The sequence below is a fragment of the Cololabis saira genome, chromosome 6 (assembly GCF_033807715.1).
Source record: "Cololabis saira isolate AMF1-May2022 chromosome 6, fColSai1.1, whole genome shotgun sequence".
In the NCBI taxonomy this organism is placed as follows: Eukaryota; Metazoa; Chordata; class Actinopteri; order Beloniformes; family Belonidae; genus Cololabis; species Cololabis saira.
In genome coordinates, this window is record NC_084592.1 from 35,329,972 (window position 1) to 35,347,230 (window position 17,259).

General features: G+C 44.8%; 1 protein-coding gene across 47 annotated transcripts in view; it reads left to right on the forward strand.

The window, feature by feature from the left end:
* Nucleotides 1-1,512: 1,512 nt before the first annotated feature.
* The window catches only part of clasp1a (cytoplasmic linker associated protein 1a), a 104,248-nt gene continuing 88,501 nt past the window's right edge, over nucleotides 1,513-17,259 (forward strand). For 46 of the 47 annotated variants that reach the window (XM_061724039.1, XM_061724018.1, XM_061724020.1 and 43 more), the window contains exons 1-2: nucleotides 1,513-1,608; nucleotides 8,440-9,117. In XM_061724039.1, coding sequence (XP_061580023.1) covers nucleotides 8,923-9,117 — 195 coding nt within the window. In that variant the 5' untranslated portion in view covers nucleotides 1,513-1,608; nucleotides 8,440-8,922. Of the gene's footprint in view, nucleotides 1,609-6,680; nucleotides 6,763-8,439; nucleotides 9,118-17,259 lie in introns of all 47 variants that reach the window. The other variant, XM_061724019.1, reaches the window with a different exon arrangement.

Below are 17,259 nucleotides of genomic sequence, written 5' to 3' on the forward strand. Positions count from 1 at the left end.
TTAGAAATCATTTTTGACAGGTTCATCTCTGATGATTGTTTCTTTGATATTAATATACAGTGATGAATTACAGAAAAATTGAATATATTATTTTTGTTTGTTATTGAAATCTGTTTGGGGGATTATTTCATGGTGACAAGATCATTTTTATTTTATTTTTACTTTACTGAAAGGCTTAATTGGTAGCCTATGTTTACTTTATCTACGTTATCACTGTAACGGTTAAACAAGTCAAGTGCAAAATATAAATAAAAGTATTTACACTAAATGATACAAATGTTGTATTATTTGAGCAATTTTAAAGTTTTTCGACATTTTCCTCCTGAAATCCACCTTGAAATCCTACCCCCTGTTGGGATCAGGATAATCCTGTTTTTTTTGGATCAAAGTTATCCAAATCCTACTGGAAAGTTTTGAACAACACAAACTGAAGGTTTGATCCAGATCAGTGGCGTCAATTCACTGGAAGCTAAGGTATGGCAAGGTTACGAGTCACAGAACTTAACTAAAGTATCAATCAACACGTCCAGCAAATACTCATCACAGAAGTCTGCTATGTAGCTTATCTGTGTGGTCAAGAAAATTGGAACTTTTTCCAAATGCAGTCTCACTCACTGCAAAAAACTCAAAATCTTACCAGGAATATTTGTCTTATTTCTAGTTAAAATGTCTCATTTTTAGTCAAAAAATCTCATTACACTTAAAACAAGAGTCATTACCAGAAAAATTACTTGTTATTTTACCATGTTCACCTGTTTCAAGTAAATTTTCACTTGAAATAAGTAGACAAATCTGCCAGTGGGACAAGATTTATCTTCTCATTACAAGCAAAAAAATCTTGTTCCACTGGCAGATTTTTCCACTTATTTTAAGTGAAAATCTACTTGAAACAGGTGAAAAGGGTTGTTTTTGAGTCTTGTCTTAAATGTAATGAGATTTTTTTTGACATTTTAACTAGAAATAAGACAAATATTCTTGTTAAGATTTTCAGTTTTTGCAGTGTATAATAACTAGTGAAATCGATCATGTTCTGATTTGCATTTGTAGTTATTCTATATGTATTAAGTAATAGAATAATCAATACAAATAGACACAGAGTAATTCCATAAATGTATTTAAAAAACAAACATTTACATTTTCCCTTGAAGCCAAGGTGTGGCGGCTGCCATACCTTGCCATACCCAATTGACGCCCCTGATCCAGATTAGAACTAGGATTGGATTACGTGATCTAATCCGATTTCATAATCCTTCTTTCCCTTTTGAAGAACCCATTTTCAAACTTTGATCCAATCCGATAACCAAAATCCGATCAGATTACTTTTGACCAACTGGCCCTAGAGTTGATGTGTTGCAGTAAAACGGGGTAGGTGTGCTGCACATGCGGCGGGTGTCCAGCAGGGGGCGCCGCAGCTCCAGCTGTTCATCCAGGACTTTTCCTTTTTTCCAGCTTCAACATGCGACACTTTCCCAACTGCCAGCATCATCCCTGCACCCAGTGCGCCTGCGCAGAACGACCCATTCTTGTCCTGCAGGCAGGCAGAAATCCGGGCGGAGAGTCGGAACCGGGCCGCGGACGGAGCTGGTGCACCCCGACCCGACGAGCGCGGTGAGTGGGTGACGGGTCCGGGGGGTTCTGTCTGCTCTCCGAGGGTTAGGGTGGTTCTGGTTGCGGTCTGTCTGTCTGGCTCGGGAGTGACGTCTCATTGAAACGCTAGCGTTAGCCGCGGTGAAGTTGGTCTCAGGTTGGCTCTGCGACAGACTTTCACCAGGACCACGTGACCCGGGACTGGAGTTCTGGTTCTGGAGTTCTGGTTCTGGTTCTGGAGTTCTGGTTCTGAAGTTCTGGTCCTGCTCTGCTGGATCAGGGGAGACTAAGCTCCAGCACGTCTTTTAAATGCATATTTTTGTCTCTTGCTGCACGTTAAACCTCTTTTTAAATCTCCATTTGAGTTTCTTTTTTTATTCCATTTTTATTTATTCTGAAATTTAAACCAAATGTTTCTCTTGACATTAACCCAGCTTTGATTTGGCGCTACTGGATCAAAAATTGAGTGTTAAATTTAATATTAAACAGTAATAATAATAATAATAACAATATTAAAGCTGCAAGCAGCGATGAACGGGCCCTCGCCCGTGCAATTTCCACCAATTATGGTCAAGGACTCAAAACCAAGTCCGATGACACCACCCACGACTCTTTATGTCAAACCATTCAAAAGTTATAGCAGAAAAAAGCCACGGTAACGCTTATTTATAACCCATCGTCGCAGGATGGAGACGCATATTTTGATGTATAACACACCTGGGGGCATGTTACGGTTCGGGCCGTATTAACTGCCGAAGGAATGGCATAAATTGCAGCAAAATTACATGATTCATTCAAAATAGCCGACTTCCGTTTCAGTTTCAGCCATGGCGCCAAGAGACTTTTCTTTAAGTTGCGACATGATACAGGTGTGTACCGATTTTCGTGCATGTACGTCAAACCGTATCATGGGGCTTGAGGCACAAAGTTTTCTAGGGGGCGCTGTTGAGCCATTAGGCCACGCCCATTAATACAAACCATTAAATATCACATTTTTCACCAGGCCTGGCTTGCGTGCAAAATTTGGTGATTTTTGGGGCACGTTTAGGGGGGCAAAAAAGCTCTCATTTTGCCGGAAGAAAAATAAAAACGAGAAAAATAATAAAAACATCTCCTACAGATACAATAGGGCCTTCGCACTCTAAGTGCTCGGGCCCTAATTAGTTCAACAAAAGTATCATCACAATATAGAAGAAAACCTCAAACTGTTGATTATTTGTTCAGGTTTGGAGTCACGTGGTATAGAAAATACTGGGATAAAGCTTGAAAATGACAACAATTAACTGTGTTTGAAAACATTGTTTTTGAATATGCTTTTTTATAAAACTAAAAACTTGTTTTCTCTTGGCATCCTGGTTTACAGTTATTGGATCAGATGGCTTGGAAAATCATGAAATTTGATTTAAAAATACCCTTGTTTTGATTTTATTGCAAAATTAGAAAAAATTAGAAAATACTGGAAAAGTGTGCAATTGATTGTATGTCTCTCGGCTGGCCTGGGAACGCCTCGGACTCCTCTCGGAAGAGCTGGAGGAAGTGTCTGGGGCTAAGGAAGTCTGGGCATCTCTGTTGAGACTGCTGCCCCCGCGACCCGGGAACGGATAAGCGGCGGACGATGGATGGTGTGCAATTGACTAAAGTCCAATTAAAAGTAACAAGAGACATGTATCAACGGGATCTTGCAATACTAAGCACCTTTTTTTTTATATTAAAAAGCAATAATATATCTGTAATTACATTTTTCTAGTCATTGTGGGTCACGTGACATGAAAGCCATTGAAAGAATGTGGCTTTTTCAACAAAAATATTGATATAAAATAAGAGCTCAAACTCAATTTCAAAAAAGGTGTGTCTTACTTATTTATTAGGGGAGTGGTAGCCTAGTGCAGTGTTGCCCAACCCTGGTCCTCAGGGCCCACTGTCCCGCATGTTTTAGATGTTTCCCTTCATCAGCACACCTGATTCTAATTAATGGTCCTAATTAGCTTGTTATCAAGGTCTGCACAATTCTGTTGATGACACAGCCACTTGTATCACAGTGTGCTGAACCTACATGCAGGACAGTAGATCTCGAGGACCAGAGTTGGGAAACACCAGCCTAGTGGTTACAGAGGTCTGGAGGATCCAGGTTCAAGCCCCTGGATTGCAACCGAGGTCAACCACTTTGGGCCCCTGAGGGCCCTTAACCCTTACTGCTCCCCGGGGGCCGTGCAAAGGCAGCCCACTGCTCCTAGTTGGACTAGGGATGGGTTAAATACAGAGAATAAATGTCCCCGTTGTGGGATTAATAAAGGAACATATTATTATATTATTATTTGTGCATTCTGCTCCAGCGTGACGTCACAGCTCCCTAGGCGTGGAGGAGTTTTTTCTTGTTTTGGTTGCGAGGGCTGGAGACCATCCAACCTGAAGCGAACTTCACCGCGGCGCTGCAGTCTGCTCCGTTTTCCCGGATTTGTCCCGGTTCTGCGGAGAGGTGGGCCCGCTGCGGGAGAGGCTGAGGCCGGCTGCAGCAGCCCGGGGCCCGGCCTCGGGGCCCGGAGACCCCCGGGGGAGTCTGGGAGCTTCCCCAGCAGTGATGCTGCGGTTCTGGGTTAGCCGGCCCAGCTAGCAGAGGCGGCTTAAGCCTGATTTATGGTTCCGCGTTAAATCGACGCAGAGGCTTACGGCGTACGGTGCGCGTCGCCGCATACCCTACGGCGTAGGCTCTGCGTTGGTGTAACGCGGAACCATAAATCAGCCTTAACGCTGCACAAAAGCACGGGACAGTGCGGGAGTCCCAGCGGGCAGGAGAGGATACAGATGACGAGGCTCTTAATGTGGCAGAGGAGACGAATCATCACAACACTGAATGTGCAGAAGTCTCTGTGCGTCTGGGATGAGAGGACATGTCAAACCAGTTCATGAACATCTGCATGTACATGCATGTCCAGGCCATACCTGTCAAGTTTGGGATTTAAAGATACAGGAAATGTTCTGCCGCTGTCCCACCAGCCCAAGCGAGAAATTCAAAATAATTACCTGTCAACCATTTACAAACTAGAAATATGTGCTCAGAGTGTGATCATTTTACCTTTGTTGACACTGAAATGCTGTGGACATTCCTACGTATGTAATTCCTATAAAGAGCCTAAATGAAAACACAAAAGTGAATTATTTATTTTAAATATTTTCAGTTTATATACACATTGATTGTCTTCAAGTGAAACATTTACGTTTTCTTTTAAAGGGGACCTATTAACGCATTTTATGTCTATTTTAAACAGGCCTTGAATGTCTTAAAAACAAGCTTTTGATTGTTTTTTCTATATAAATTAGAAATTCAGCCTCTGGGCCATGTCTTTATCTTTACCGTTTTTAACCTCATTCTCTATGCTGGATTCTGAGTGGGCGGGGCTATGATAATGAGGCTCTGTGCTGATTGGCTGCCTGAATGACACGATACACCGCTATGAAAAAATGGCGGAAGCTCCGGCCGGCGGAGTTAAGCCTGAATTATGGTTCTGCATTAAATCGACGCAGACCCTACGGCGTACCCTACGCCGTAGGGTCTGCGTTGGTGTAACGCGAAACCATAAATCAGCCTTTACACCGTGTCATGCATGCGATGCGAGCGTCAGCGTCAAAATCAATTCCATTGCTTTATTTTCTATTGGACTGGCCGCAGCGACGCAGCACAGCGCGACACGCCGTTTAAGCTGAACATTTGTCGGACGCCCTGCTTCTATTTTCTTCCTGTCACTCGCGTTGAAAGCCGGTTGAAAGCGCTGTAGGAAAGCTCAATAAAGTGGCAGCTGGCTGGAGGGAGATGGACAGAGAGCGTCCGATGTCACGCAGTGCGATGCGATAGTCGGACGCTCGCATGCAGTTACACGGTTTTATAGTTGTGGGCGTGGTTTGCATTTTGGTTACGTAACGAAAGGGAGCAGAATCTGAACGGCTCGTAGATCCACATCACACTGGACGGCTCATCCGGGCGGCTGTACAGACACTGCAGAATTTGGTTGCTTTCCTCCTTCTCTGAGTTGGCAGGCTGAGGGGAGACCACTTTATACATGTTAAAGCAAGAGAAAACGTGTTTTTCATAATAGGTCCCCTTTAATTTGTCATTTTCAGTCATGTGGCTCTCTGGTATTCACTGACTGACATCAGTCCTTCCCCTGTCAGAGACACAATTCGTAGTTACACGTCTTTCAGAACGGGTAACTGAGCCCCATCCTGCTCCTCTCTAAAAATGGAAAACCGAATTTACTTTCCTAGAGATATTCATGGCGCGACTCTACTCGCCACTCCCCCGTTTTGCACTTTTACACTACGGGTCGAGGCGGGTGGAGGCGTGCCGAGTAGATACTTTTTCTGTATCTATTCTGCTGAAGTTCTAAGCCAGGGGTCACCAATCCTGGTCCTCGAGGGCCGGTGTCCTGCATGTTTTAAATGTTTCCCTGCTTTAACACACCTGATTCTAATTAATCATCGTCATCAGCTTTTCATCCAGGGCTGCACAATTCTGTTAATGACACAGTCACTTGTATCATGGTACAATGAAGCAGGGAAACATCTAAAACCTGCAGGGACACCGGCCCTCGAGGACCAGGATTGGTGACCCCTGTTCTAAGCGGCTTAGTCGGCACTATATCTGACGTCATCACACTACAGGCAGCCGATTGGTCGGGGGGCGGGGCCGTCAGACGTTTGAATCAGGAGGCGGAAATCAGCGAGGAGAGCGACTTGCAGCTTTTTGTTCATTTCATTCAACAGGCAACGGTAGCGCAAAAGTCTGTTTGGTGATCCAGCTCTGAGATGCAGATGTTCATAAACCTGGTGGCTGAGGAGAGAATTAAAAAGGGATGTAGACGGGCGATAAGGAACAACCAGATCCACCAGGAGCTCGGTCACTTCTCAGCTGCTCGCAGCTCCAGCTGACTTTTCAGCAGTGCCGAGACAAACTAACAAACAAAAAAAAGCTTTGCCGCTTGAAGCTTCTTTCAGTCAAATTTTTTAACTTGATATCGAACACAAGCCACAGACCCAGCAGCACATATATCATCTCCTCCAGGTTGTCCATCTTTAATGTTGTTGTCTTCTCCGTTTAGATCACACAATCAAATATGTCACAGCAGCTTCGCTCCAACCCTCCTACTTCTCATCTGGGTATTGAAAATAAACGAGGGCAAGGTGAGACGAGTCGCGCTGAGTAGGTACTAGTATAAAAGCGCCATAACGCAAAGTCTTTGCTTTTTTGGCAGAAATCTCTCTCGTTACATCCATCCATCTCTGATTTGTTTTTCCGAGTTTGCTCCCGTTGTCACCACTAATCTCGCAAGAACTGCCACCCGGGCTGCAGCAGGTGGCAGTTCTTGCGAGGCTAGTGACGATTCAGTTTGAAGTTTAAATATTATATTATAAAATGGGAAATGTACAGAAAAATACTAATACGGGAGGACGGTGGGAAAGAGGGGTAAAATATAAAAAATACGTCTCCCGGCCAAAACGGGAGACTTGACAGGTATGGTACAGCCACATGCACACTGTCAGGAGGTGCACTTACAAACACAATAATAAAAAAAGATGTCCAAACGTTGGATTGATGCCCAACGTGTAAATATAAACAGAAGACGATGATCTTTAAACCTCACACCCCCTCAACCCCCAACCCTAATATGATCATCATTGTGGGTGGGAGGTTCTTCAAGTTCAGCTAACGATAAAGTTTTAAGCTTCTCTTTGAACTACAGCTACAAATTTGAAACGAATTCTCCGATCAAAACTCTTCTTCATTTTCAGGTTTTTAAAAAAAATTTCAGGTTAACTTGGGAGTTTCCATCCAGTCATACCGAGTTTTTACGTTCTACTGTACGAATCTGGAGACGTGGCGGTGCAGATGCTCTCATTGTAGCGCCCCCTACTGGCTAATTGGTTTCAGATTTCCTCCGTTCTCTGCAGTGCCACATTAATGCACATGAAAGATTGGCCTCTGAAATCTGATTGGCTGTCAAAGTCAGCAAATGGCTCTTTAGATGCGGCCTACAACCGAAGCTTCGTAAAAGTTCACCAAGGTTTAAATTTTACCTCAATTGGTTCATGAGATGTTGACGTGCACTGTAGCGTTCAGCATTCAACTGAGGGGTCCGGATTCTGGCCCCGGCTTGTGTTCGATATCAAGTTAAAAAATGAGAGTGAGAGAAGCTTCAAGTGGCGACGCTTTTTAATTTTTGTTAGTTTGTCTCGGCGCTGCTGAAAAGTCAGCTGGAGCCGCGAGCAGCTATGAAGGTACAGAGCTCCTGGTGGATCTGATCGTTCCTTATCGCCCGTCTAGATCCCTTTTTAATTCTCTCCTCAGCCACCAGGTTTATGAACATCTGCATCTCAGAGTTGGATCACCAAACAGACTTTTGCTGCCATTGCCTCCACCAATCGGTGGCCTGTAGTGTGATGATGTCAGATACAGCCAACTCAGCCGCTTAGAACCTCTGCAGAGTAGCTACAGAAAAAGTATCTACTCGGCACGTTAGACCCCTAGTGGAAAAGCGCCAAACCGAGGTGAGCCGAGCCGGGCTGAGTAGGTACTAGTGGAAAAGTGCCATAAGTCTGGAGGAGGTAATGATGCAGGTCTTGATCCAGGTTTCTTCCCTCTTAAAGGGGAGTTTTTATCTGGTATTGTTTACATAATAATTGCTCGGGTCATGTTCTGGGTCTCTGGAAAGATCCTAGAGATGACTTCTGTTTTTAATAGACGCCTTATAAATAAAACTAAATTGAACTTGATCCCAGAACCAGCTCAAAGCTGTGATGAGCCTAAACAGCGCTTCTGTATCTGCTGCTAAATCGCTTCATCTTCCTTTGTTCTTCCAGGATAACTGGGACCAGATCCAGGGACCAGATCCAGGGACCAGATCCAGGGACCAGATCCAGGGAGCAGACATGGGCCTGTGATCCAGCTAACTCCATTCGCTGCCCTGCTCACCGGTTGCCAGACCACCTCTCTTTTCCCCTTTGTGGTGGTTTGGCTGCGACTCCTCTGAGAGAAGAAGAGGGGGAGGCCGGGGCGGGAGGGAAGGATAAACTCCCCAGCTGCCATCCAGACGCACACATGCTGCATTGCTGCCATTCCCCAGACCCAGATCATCGTACCCAAGGGCGCTGAGCGACCAGCAGCTGGTGGAGGAAGTCCTGCCCCGAGGGTTGGCAGTAAAACCGCTCCGTACACCCGGGACCAATCACTTACCGGCTTTCATCCAGGCCAGTGAGTCGCATCGTACTGCGGTGAGCAGTGGATGGTTGCTGGTGGGCGGCCAATCACCGAGCAGGGCAGACGGAGGAAACCAGAGCCGGGGTATGGAGCCCAGCATGGAGAACTGCCTGGCCCAGGTCCTGCAGAAGGACCTGGGCCGACGACTGCAGGTGGGCCAAGACATCATCGAGTACATCCTGGACCGGGAGAAGTCCCCCGACCTGGAGCAGGACCAGACGGCGCTGGACAAGATGGTGGACGGCATCGCCAGCTCCTGGGTCAACTCCAGCAACTTCAAGGTACACTCGCGCAGAGGAATGGCCGAGAGGCGGGGCTTCATGACATCATTTCTCCATGAGAGGTCATTGAAGGGGAGCGGTTAGACCGACTTTCCTAAACTGACCATTTGGAACAGTTGGATGCTTGACAACTCTTATACATTTTCGTGCCAACCGGGTCAACAGGCCGTTCATGAATCCAAGTCAGTTCAGGCAAAACGATGTTTCCTGCGATGGCGACTCGTACGACTTGTTGTGAGATTCTACCGAGTCTAAAGGTTTTAGACTAGTCTCTCAGTCCAATGATGCAGGGAGTTTTCTAGGATCTGGTTCATGATGGGGAAACCTGGTGACCTCACTCAGACACCTGCCATGCAAGATCCAGGCCACTTATGGGTGACAGTTCTAGCAAAGCTCTACTAGTCCTGCTTTCAGACCCACTAGTCCTGATTTCAGATCCACTAGTCCTGGTTTCAGATCCACTAGTCCTGGTTTCAGATCCACTAGTCCTGGTTTCAGATCCACTAGTCCTGGTTTCAGATCCACTAGTCCTGGTTTCAGCTCCACTAGTCCTGGTTTCAGATCCACTAGTCCTGGTTTCAGATCCACTAGTCCTGGTTTCAGATCCACTAGTCCTGGTTTCAGATCCACTAGTCCTGGTTTCAGATCCACCAGTCCTGGTTTCAGATCCACCAGTCCTGGTTTCAGCTCCACTAGTCCTGGTTTCAGATCCACTAGTCCTGGTTTCAGATCCACTAGTCCTGGTTTCAGATCCACTAGTCCTGGTTTCAGATCCACTAGTCCTGGTTTTAGATCCACTAGTCCTGGTTTCAGATCCACTAGTCCTGGTTTCAGCTCCACTAGTCCTGGTTTCAGATCCACTAGTCCTGGTTTCAGCTCCACTAGTCCTGGTTTCAGATCCACTAGTCCTGGTTTCAGATCCACTAGTCCTGGTTTCAGATCTACTAGTCCTGGTTTCAGATCCACTAGTCCTGGTTTCAGATCCACTAGTCCTGGTTTCAGATCCACTAGTCCTGGTTTCAGATCCACTAGTCCTGGTTTCAGCTCCACTAGTCCTGGTTTCAGATCCACTAGTCCTGGTTTCAGATCCACTAGTCCTGGTTTCAGATCCACTAGTCCTGGTTTCAGCTCCACTAGTCCTGGTTTCAGATCCACTAGTCCTGGTTTCAGATCCACTAGTCCTGGTTTCAGATCCACTAGTCCTGGTTTCAGATCCACTAGTCCTGGTTTCAGCTCCACTAGTCCTGGTTTCAGATCCACTAGTCCTGGTTTCAGGTCCACTAGTCCTGGTTTCAGATCCACTAGTCCTGGTTTCAGATCCACTAGTCCTGGTTTCAGCTCCACTAGTCCTGGTTTCAGATCCACTAGTCCTGGTTTCAGCTCCACTAGTCCTGGTTTCAGATCCACTAGTCCTGGTTTCAGATCCACTAGTCCTGGTTTCAGATCCACTAGTCCTGGTTTCAGCTCCACTAGTCCTGGTTTCAGATCCACTAGTCCTGGTTTCAGATCCACTAGTCCTGGTTTCAGATCCACTAGTCCTGGTTTCAGATCCACTAGTCCTGGTTTCAGCTCCACTAGTCCTGGTTTCAGATCCACTAGTCCTGGTTTCAGATCTACTAGTCCTGCTTTCAGATCTACTAGCCGTGGTTTCAGTTGTTCTAGTCCCAGTTTCACTTCAACTAATCCATGTTTCAGTTGATCTAGTCCATGTTTCAGATCTATTATCCCTGATTTCAGATCCACTAGCCCTGGTTTTGGTTCTTGTTGGTCTCACTCCAGATGTTTCAGTCATGACTTGATCAGGATGAGTTTAAATTTAGCTAATTAAATGGCTTCCCAAGGTAAGCATTATCTAAGCCAGGGGTCTGCAACCCTGGTCCTAAGGAGCCGCACTCCTGCATGTTTTAGATGTCTTTTTGCATCACCACACCTAATTCTAATTAAATGTCATCATCAGCTTGTCAAACAGGTCTGCATAAGTCTGTTAATGACAAAGTCCTTTTTACCAGGGTGTGTTGATTAGGAATGGGTGATATTTTACTGTTCACGATATACCGTCAAAAAAATTCCCCACGGTAAGACTTTGTCATCTCGCGGTAAAAACGATAAATTCCCGTTGATGATGTTTTTGTGTAAAGTCGAATTTATGGTTCTGCGTTACGTACAGGAAGGAAGGAAGGAAGGAAGGAAGGAAGGAAGGAAGGAAGGAAGGAAGGAAGGAAGGAAGGAAGGAAGGAAGGAAGGAAGGAAGGAAGGAAGGAAGGAAGGAAGGAAGGAAGGAAGGAAGGAAGGAAGGAAGGAAGGAAGGAAGGAAGGAAGGAAGGAAGGAAGGAAGGAAGGAAGGAAGGAAGGAAGGAAGGAAGGAAGGAAGGAAGGAAGGAAGGAAGGAAGGAAGGAAGGAAGGAAGGAAGGAAGGAAGGAAGGAAGGAAGGAAGGAAGGAAGGAAGGATAAATTCCCGTTGATGACGTTTTTGTGTAACAAACATGGCGAATCTGAGAGTGAGATAGATTTATAGTTACAAAGGTGGAGTTGAATTGGTATTTTTTTTATCGTCATTTTTATCGTTATCAGGATAAATGCCAGAAATTATCGTGATACATTTTTTAGTCCATACCGCCCATCCCTAGTGTTGATGCATGGAAACATCAAAAACATGCAGGACGGCGGCTCTTTAGGACCAGGGTGGCCTACCCCTGATCTAAGCTAAAGAGTCAAAGCTGCTGTCCCTCAGGTGAGGAGGGCGTGGTCCAGCCGGCTGCCAGCACTGCTTGTGGTTGGCAGACGCCCTCACAGTCTCACAGAAACATGTGAGTGACGTCACAGGGGCTTGTGTGATTGTTTAATGCTGTCTGGTAACAGATGAAGGACCTGAGGTCCCTCGCTGGTCAGAAGGCTGGACACCTCCATCATCCACACCCAGTTCTTTAGTTTGTGCTACTTTTTCTATTTTGTTTGAGAATTAATTTCTTTCTTTTTTCTTACTAGTTGCTGTGCAGTAAACCAAAATGTGCCGAGGCAGCAGAGTCACACAATGACACCGTTTACAAGGAGCTGGACTGCATTCTCCTCTGCTTCCTCCGTAAGCGGCGGGGCTGTTTTTGGAGTTGAATGTAGGGCGCTGTTTTTATCTGTTTTTATCTGACCCTGAAAACTGGCGACGGGCTGCTTTTCGCTCTGCACTGGTTAAAAACATGTCGGATCTCTGAACACAGACGAGCCCGCCTCCACCGGGTTTCGTACTCACGTTCAGCAACAACCGCAGACTCTGAACCGACCCTCTGTGGCATCGGCCGCTGTCATGAAAGCTCTGATGGTGGAAGGAACCGACTCCACCCTCAGTGGATCAAGCCTGCCAGCTGGTTGGACCAGGCCCACCTCCCTCAGTTATCACAAGCTTAGTTTAGCTCCGTTTAGCTGAGCTCCTGCAAACCTCCGTCTGAGGCTAGCCGTTGGCAGGAAATGGGATGAAGTCAGGACGACTGTTTTCTGTTAGGTCTTTATTCAGAAGAAGCTCAGTAGAGCTGCTGTCTGGGTCCAGACTCAGTCAAAGCAAATGTAAACTATTCTCAGGTAGGGATGGGCGGTATGGACTAAAAAATGTATCACGATAATTTCTGGCATTTATCCCGATAATGATAAAAATGACGATTAAAAAAAAAAATTTTCTTTCTTTCTTTCTTTCTTTCTTTCTTTCTTTCTTTCTTTCTTTCTTTCTTTCTTTCTTTCTTTCTTTCTTTCTTTCTTTCTTTCTTTCTTTCTTTCTTTCTTTCTTTCTTTCTTTCTTTCTTTCTTTCTTTCTTTCTTTCTTTCTTTCTTTCTTTCAGGCTCCTTTCTTTCTTTCTTTCTTTCTTTCAGGCTAATTTCTTTCTTTCTTTCTTTCTTTACTTCAGGCTAATTTCTTTCTTTCTTTCAGGCTCCTTTCTTTCTTTCTTTCTTTCCTTCTTTCTTTCAGGCTCATTTCTTTCTTTCTTTCAGGTTCATTTCTTTCCTTCCTTCCTTCCTTCCTTCCTTCCTTCCTTCCTTCCTTCCTTCCTTCCTTCCTTCCTTCCTTCCTTCCTTCCTTCCTTCAGGCTCATTTCTTTCTTTCTTTCTTTCTTTCTTTCTTTCTTTCTTTCTTTCTTTCTTTCTTTCTTTCTTTCTTTCTTTCTTTCTTTCTTTCTTTCTTTCTTTCAGGCTCATTTCTTTCTTTCTTTCTTTCTTTCTTTCTTTCTTTCTTTCTGGCTCATTTCCTCAATTTATCATTTTTACCGCGAGATGACAAATTCTTACCGTGGGGAATATTTTTGACGGTTTATCGTGAACGGTAAAATATCACCCATTCCTATTCTCAGGTTCGTTGGTTCTTCTGACCGGATCATGAACGCTTGTGGCTGGGGGAACTGCTGGTGATTGTGTTTGTTGTGAAGATTCTTCAGAGGTGTCAATCACTTAAAATCAGTCCAGGCGTTCCTGAGATATGTTGTGTAACTTAATTGTATACTTGTGTTGTAATCTCTTTAAAAACAAAACAAAAACACAAGTAGCATCTGTTGTTTATATGTCTCTTCTTCTCTTTCTTCTGCTGCATTCTTCTTTTTCCTTTTGTGCTGCTGGTTGTTTTGAAACAGTAAAGACTCAACACCGCCACCTGCTGGGCGGCTGTGTTATTCAGTCAGCGGTTCTTGTGTGTCATGGAGACACGCCGGCTGAAGGAGCTGAGCTTCTTGTCTGGGAGTTTACCCAGAATCCCACTAATGGACATGCGCCTTATGTTATTGTTTAAAACGTGGGTGTAGTTGTGACGGGGTGAAGATGCTGACTTCAGCCCAACAGTGGTTAAGAGGGGGCTGTGTAGGAGACGTGTTTGTGAGCAGATGGGATTGGTCCGGTTTATTAACCACCACAGCAGCTAACTGCAGCTCACCGGTCTCCAGCCATCTAATGTGGAAACTATTCAGTCTGACCGAGAGACTGGTGGTTCACCATAGATGGAGGTTTGGCCCCTCCAACGAAGCAGCTGAGTTTCTGCTGCGTAACCTTCACATGCACGCCCAGTTCACTCAACCAGAACAATGTTTGTGAGGGAGGAGGGAGGAGGGAGGAGGGTTGGAGCTGCAGACGCTCCGGAGCTGCAGCAAGGAGCTACATCTGTTCAATGATCCAGACCTGTGATTCCTCTGTCTGCCGACCATAGATTTTTCATGTATGGGGGAGTTTTTATGTTCCTCATCTGGTGAAATTAAATAAAACCCCTACTTTATTTTTTAATTAGGGGCGTGGCTTTCTGATCGGCATTGAATAAAGATTTCAAATTATTAGTCTTGTTTTAGATGTATGTCTGGAGACTGGGTCTGAGTTGGCCTGAGAGGTTCTGGGTTGGTTACTGTTGAAGGCATCTAGCCAGGACTAACCACAGAACAGCAGCTGGACTGTCTCCAGATCATCAGTGTCTGCGTCTGGTAGCAGCTGGATCCTCTGGTCCCCAGACCGAGTCTACTAAGTTAACTAGACCAAGAGTCGATGGCAGTAGGGCTGTTCGATTAATCGATTTTAAATCGTAATCGCGATTATGTAATTAGAACGATGTTAAAACGTGAAAATCGTAAAATCGATTTTTCACTTTTTTTTTTTTTTTTTAACCTTGTCTGCACACATATTAATGATTGATACCATATTAATGATTGATGGAAATACCTCTCAATACCTGCGACAAGTGCCCCATCGGAGAGGCTCTTTAGTGTAGGAGGGGGCGTTGTAACATGCCACCGGGCATCCCTCAAGCCAGGTGCGGTAGACCGGCTCGTGTTCCTTGCAAAAAACTTGCAAATGTGAATATCAAATGTAATGACTGACATTACACACCTCTACCTCCTTCATGGGTTGCATTATTATTTAGCATGCAAAGACCCAGTTTAGTTTAATTAAAAAATGTCTTGTTTTATTTAATTGGAAATATAACTTACTGTATGTTTGCAAGTGCTGATTTGCTGATTTTTTTTTTTCAGAGATAAAACTTTATATTTTATTATATTTTTTAAAACTTTTTTTCAACTTATTTTACAGAGTTTTGCACTTTATTCATTCATTTTTGCTTTAATAAGAGCAAAGTTTGCACTTAAAGCCCAATGGGGCAAATGTTCAATAAAAAAACAGCACATTTGAAATAATTTCTTTGCCTTTTGTCAATTCACAAAATAATCGTAATCGAAAATCGGATTTTGAGAGAAAAAAATCGAGATTTTATTTTTGGGCAAAATCGAACAGCCCTACTGGAGACTGGGTCTGAGTTGGCCTGAGAGGTTCTGGGTTGGTTACTGTTGAAGGCATCTAGCCAGGACTAACCACAGGACAGCAGCTGGACTGTCTCCAGATCATCAGTGTCTCTGTCTGGTAGCAGCTGGATCCTCTGGTCCCCAGACCGAGTCTACTAAGTTAACTAGACCAAGAGTCGATGGCAGTGCTCCACACTTGGTGTTGCTTTGGGGGCCCAGGGGCGACCCACGAGTAGCTTCCACCAGCTCGATGCTGGCGGGCAATCGCGCAACTGGGTTTCCCATCGTAGCTCTGCTGGTTCTCGTTTATGTGGTGAGAAAACTGCCATAATCTGAAACTGAAAGAAAAGGTTTTGAAAGCTTGAAAATCAGTGTTTGAAAATGTAAAACCTGAAATAAAGTTTTAAAAGTCTGAAAAAAGTTTTGAATCTCTGCAAGAGTTATTTTGTACATAGTGTGGTGGGAGAATAAAATGTCTTGCAAATAACATTACATTTTAATGATGACATCGGTAACAGGTTCTAAATGTCGTCTTTGATTAACGTTCAGCTGGTCGTCCAACCCGACTACAGACACAGACATCTCAGCCCAGACAGCCGTATCTGAGTCTTCAGCTCTTCAGTCAGGTTCTGCAGCTTTCTAATTTGGGAGTCTACAAATAAAGACGGCTCAGTACATCTCTGCTCCAAGTCTGAACATTGATGCCAAACTTTTATCTGAGCCCCCTGGTGGCCGCAGGAGGTAAATGCATCATAAACAGAAACGGCTCTTTGTAGTGGGAAAGTTATTTAACTGATTTCAGCGCTGCCTTCTGTGACGTCTCCAACGATTGCTATGAGACGGCAGAAGAAACAAAAACAGTCTACTCTCGGTGTTGTTGGAGGTCCAACACAACCTCGGGTTAATCCCTCCAGAAAGCGTCCTCATGACTGCTGCATGCTGCTGTTACAACACAAAACTTAAAATAAAGTCTTCCTCTGCAGACTTAAGAGCTACTGAAAGTTATTCACCACCAAAGATTTCAGTCAGACTTTGTTCAGCCGGTCCAGAACCCGATGTCTCACTCCTGAAATGGTCTGAATCCACCTCTAGGTGGTGCCACGACAAGAGGTTGTGCCTGATATCTGAAGAACTCTATAAACTAAATCTGGGGGTACTGGGTCTGATTCCTTGGAGGCCCCCAAATCAAACTGAAATGTTCACAGACATTTCCACCAACTCCCATCGCACAGGACGTTCCCACCAACTCCCGCCGTGCACATCGTGAATGGGATCGCCAGCGGTCTGCGCTTTGTTTCCTCTATGTGAAAGGGGCTTTACACACCACCCTACTTTTGTCCGTTTCTTGTGTTCCTGCTTTAAATGGGAATTCAAAATGAGTCCAAACGTCTGATCTGAAAGATTTTCCGCTTGCCATCATCCCCATTTTATTCTTATTTGGTCGCGTGCAGCCACCGTCCACAAAACGCGAATTATACGAAAATGTTGCACACAGCGCCCCCACTGGCCAGGAGGTGAATCGATTCAGAGGCTTTGCTTAATCGATATTGAATTAGGGCGGGGATAATTGCGATGCATCGATTTTTCCATATTTTTTACCCACCCCTAGTTGCAAGTTTATAGTTAGAATTTAAGATTTTCCTGGTTGTGTTTGGCTTTAGTTTGAGATATTTTAACAGAAGTTTATCAGGCCATCACGCGTCCTCTTGGAGCAGGACTATAAAAACTAACCCTTTTAGTAATCTTAAAGAACAGACCTGTTCCTCAGTCTGGTTTCTGGCGTCTGTTTTTAGCCGTCTGCCTGTAGCACTCATGAGGACCTCAGTTCACCTTTGGTCCCGTGAATGTCATCTGATGAACCACAAGTTCACCTCCAGGATACTCTGTTTG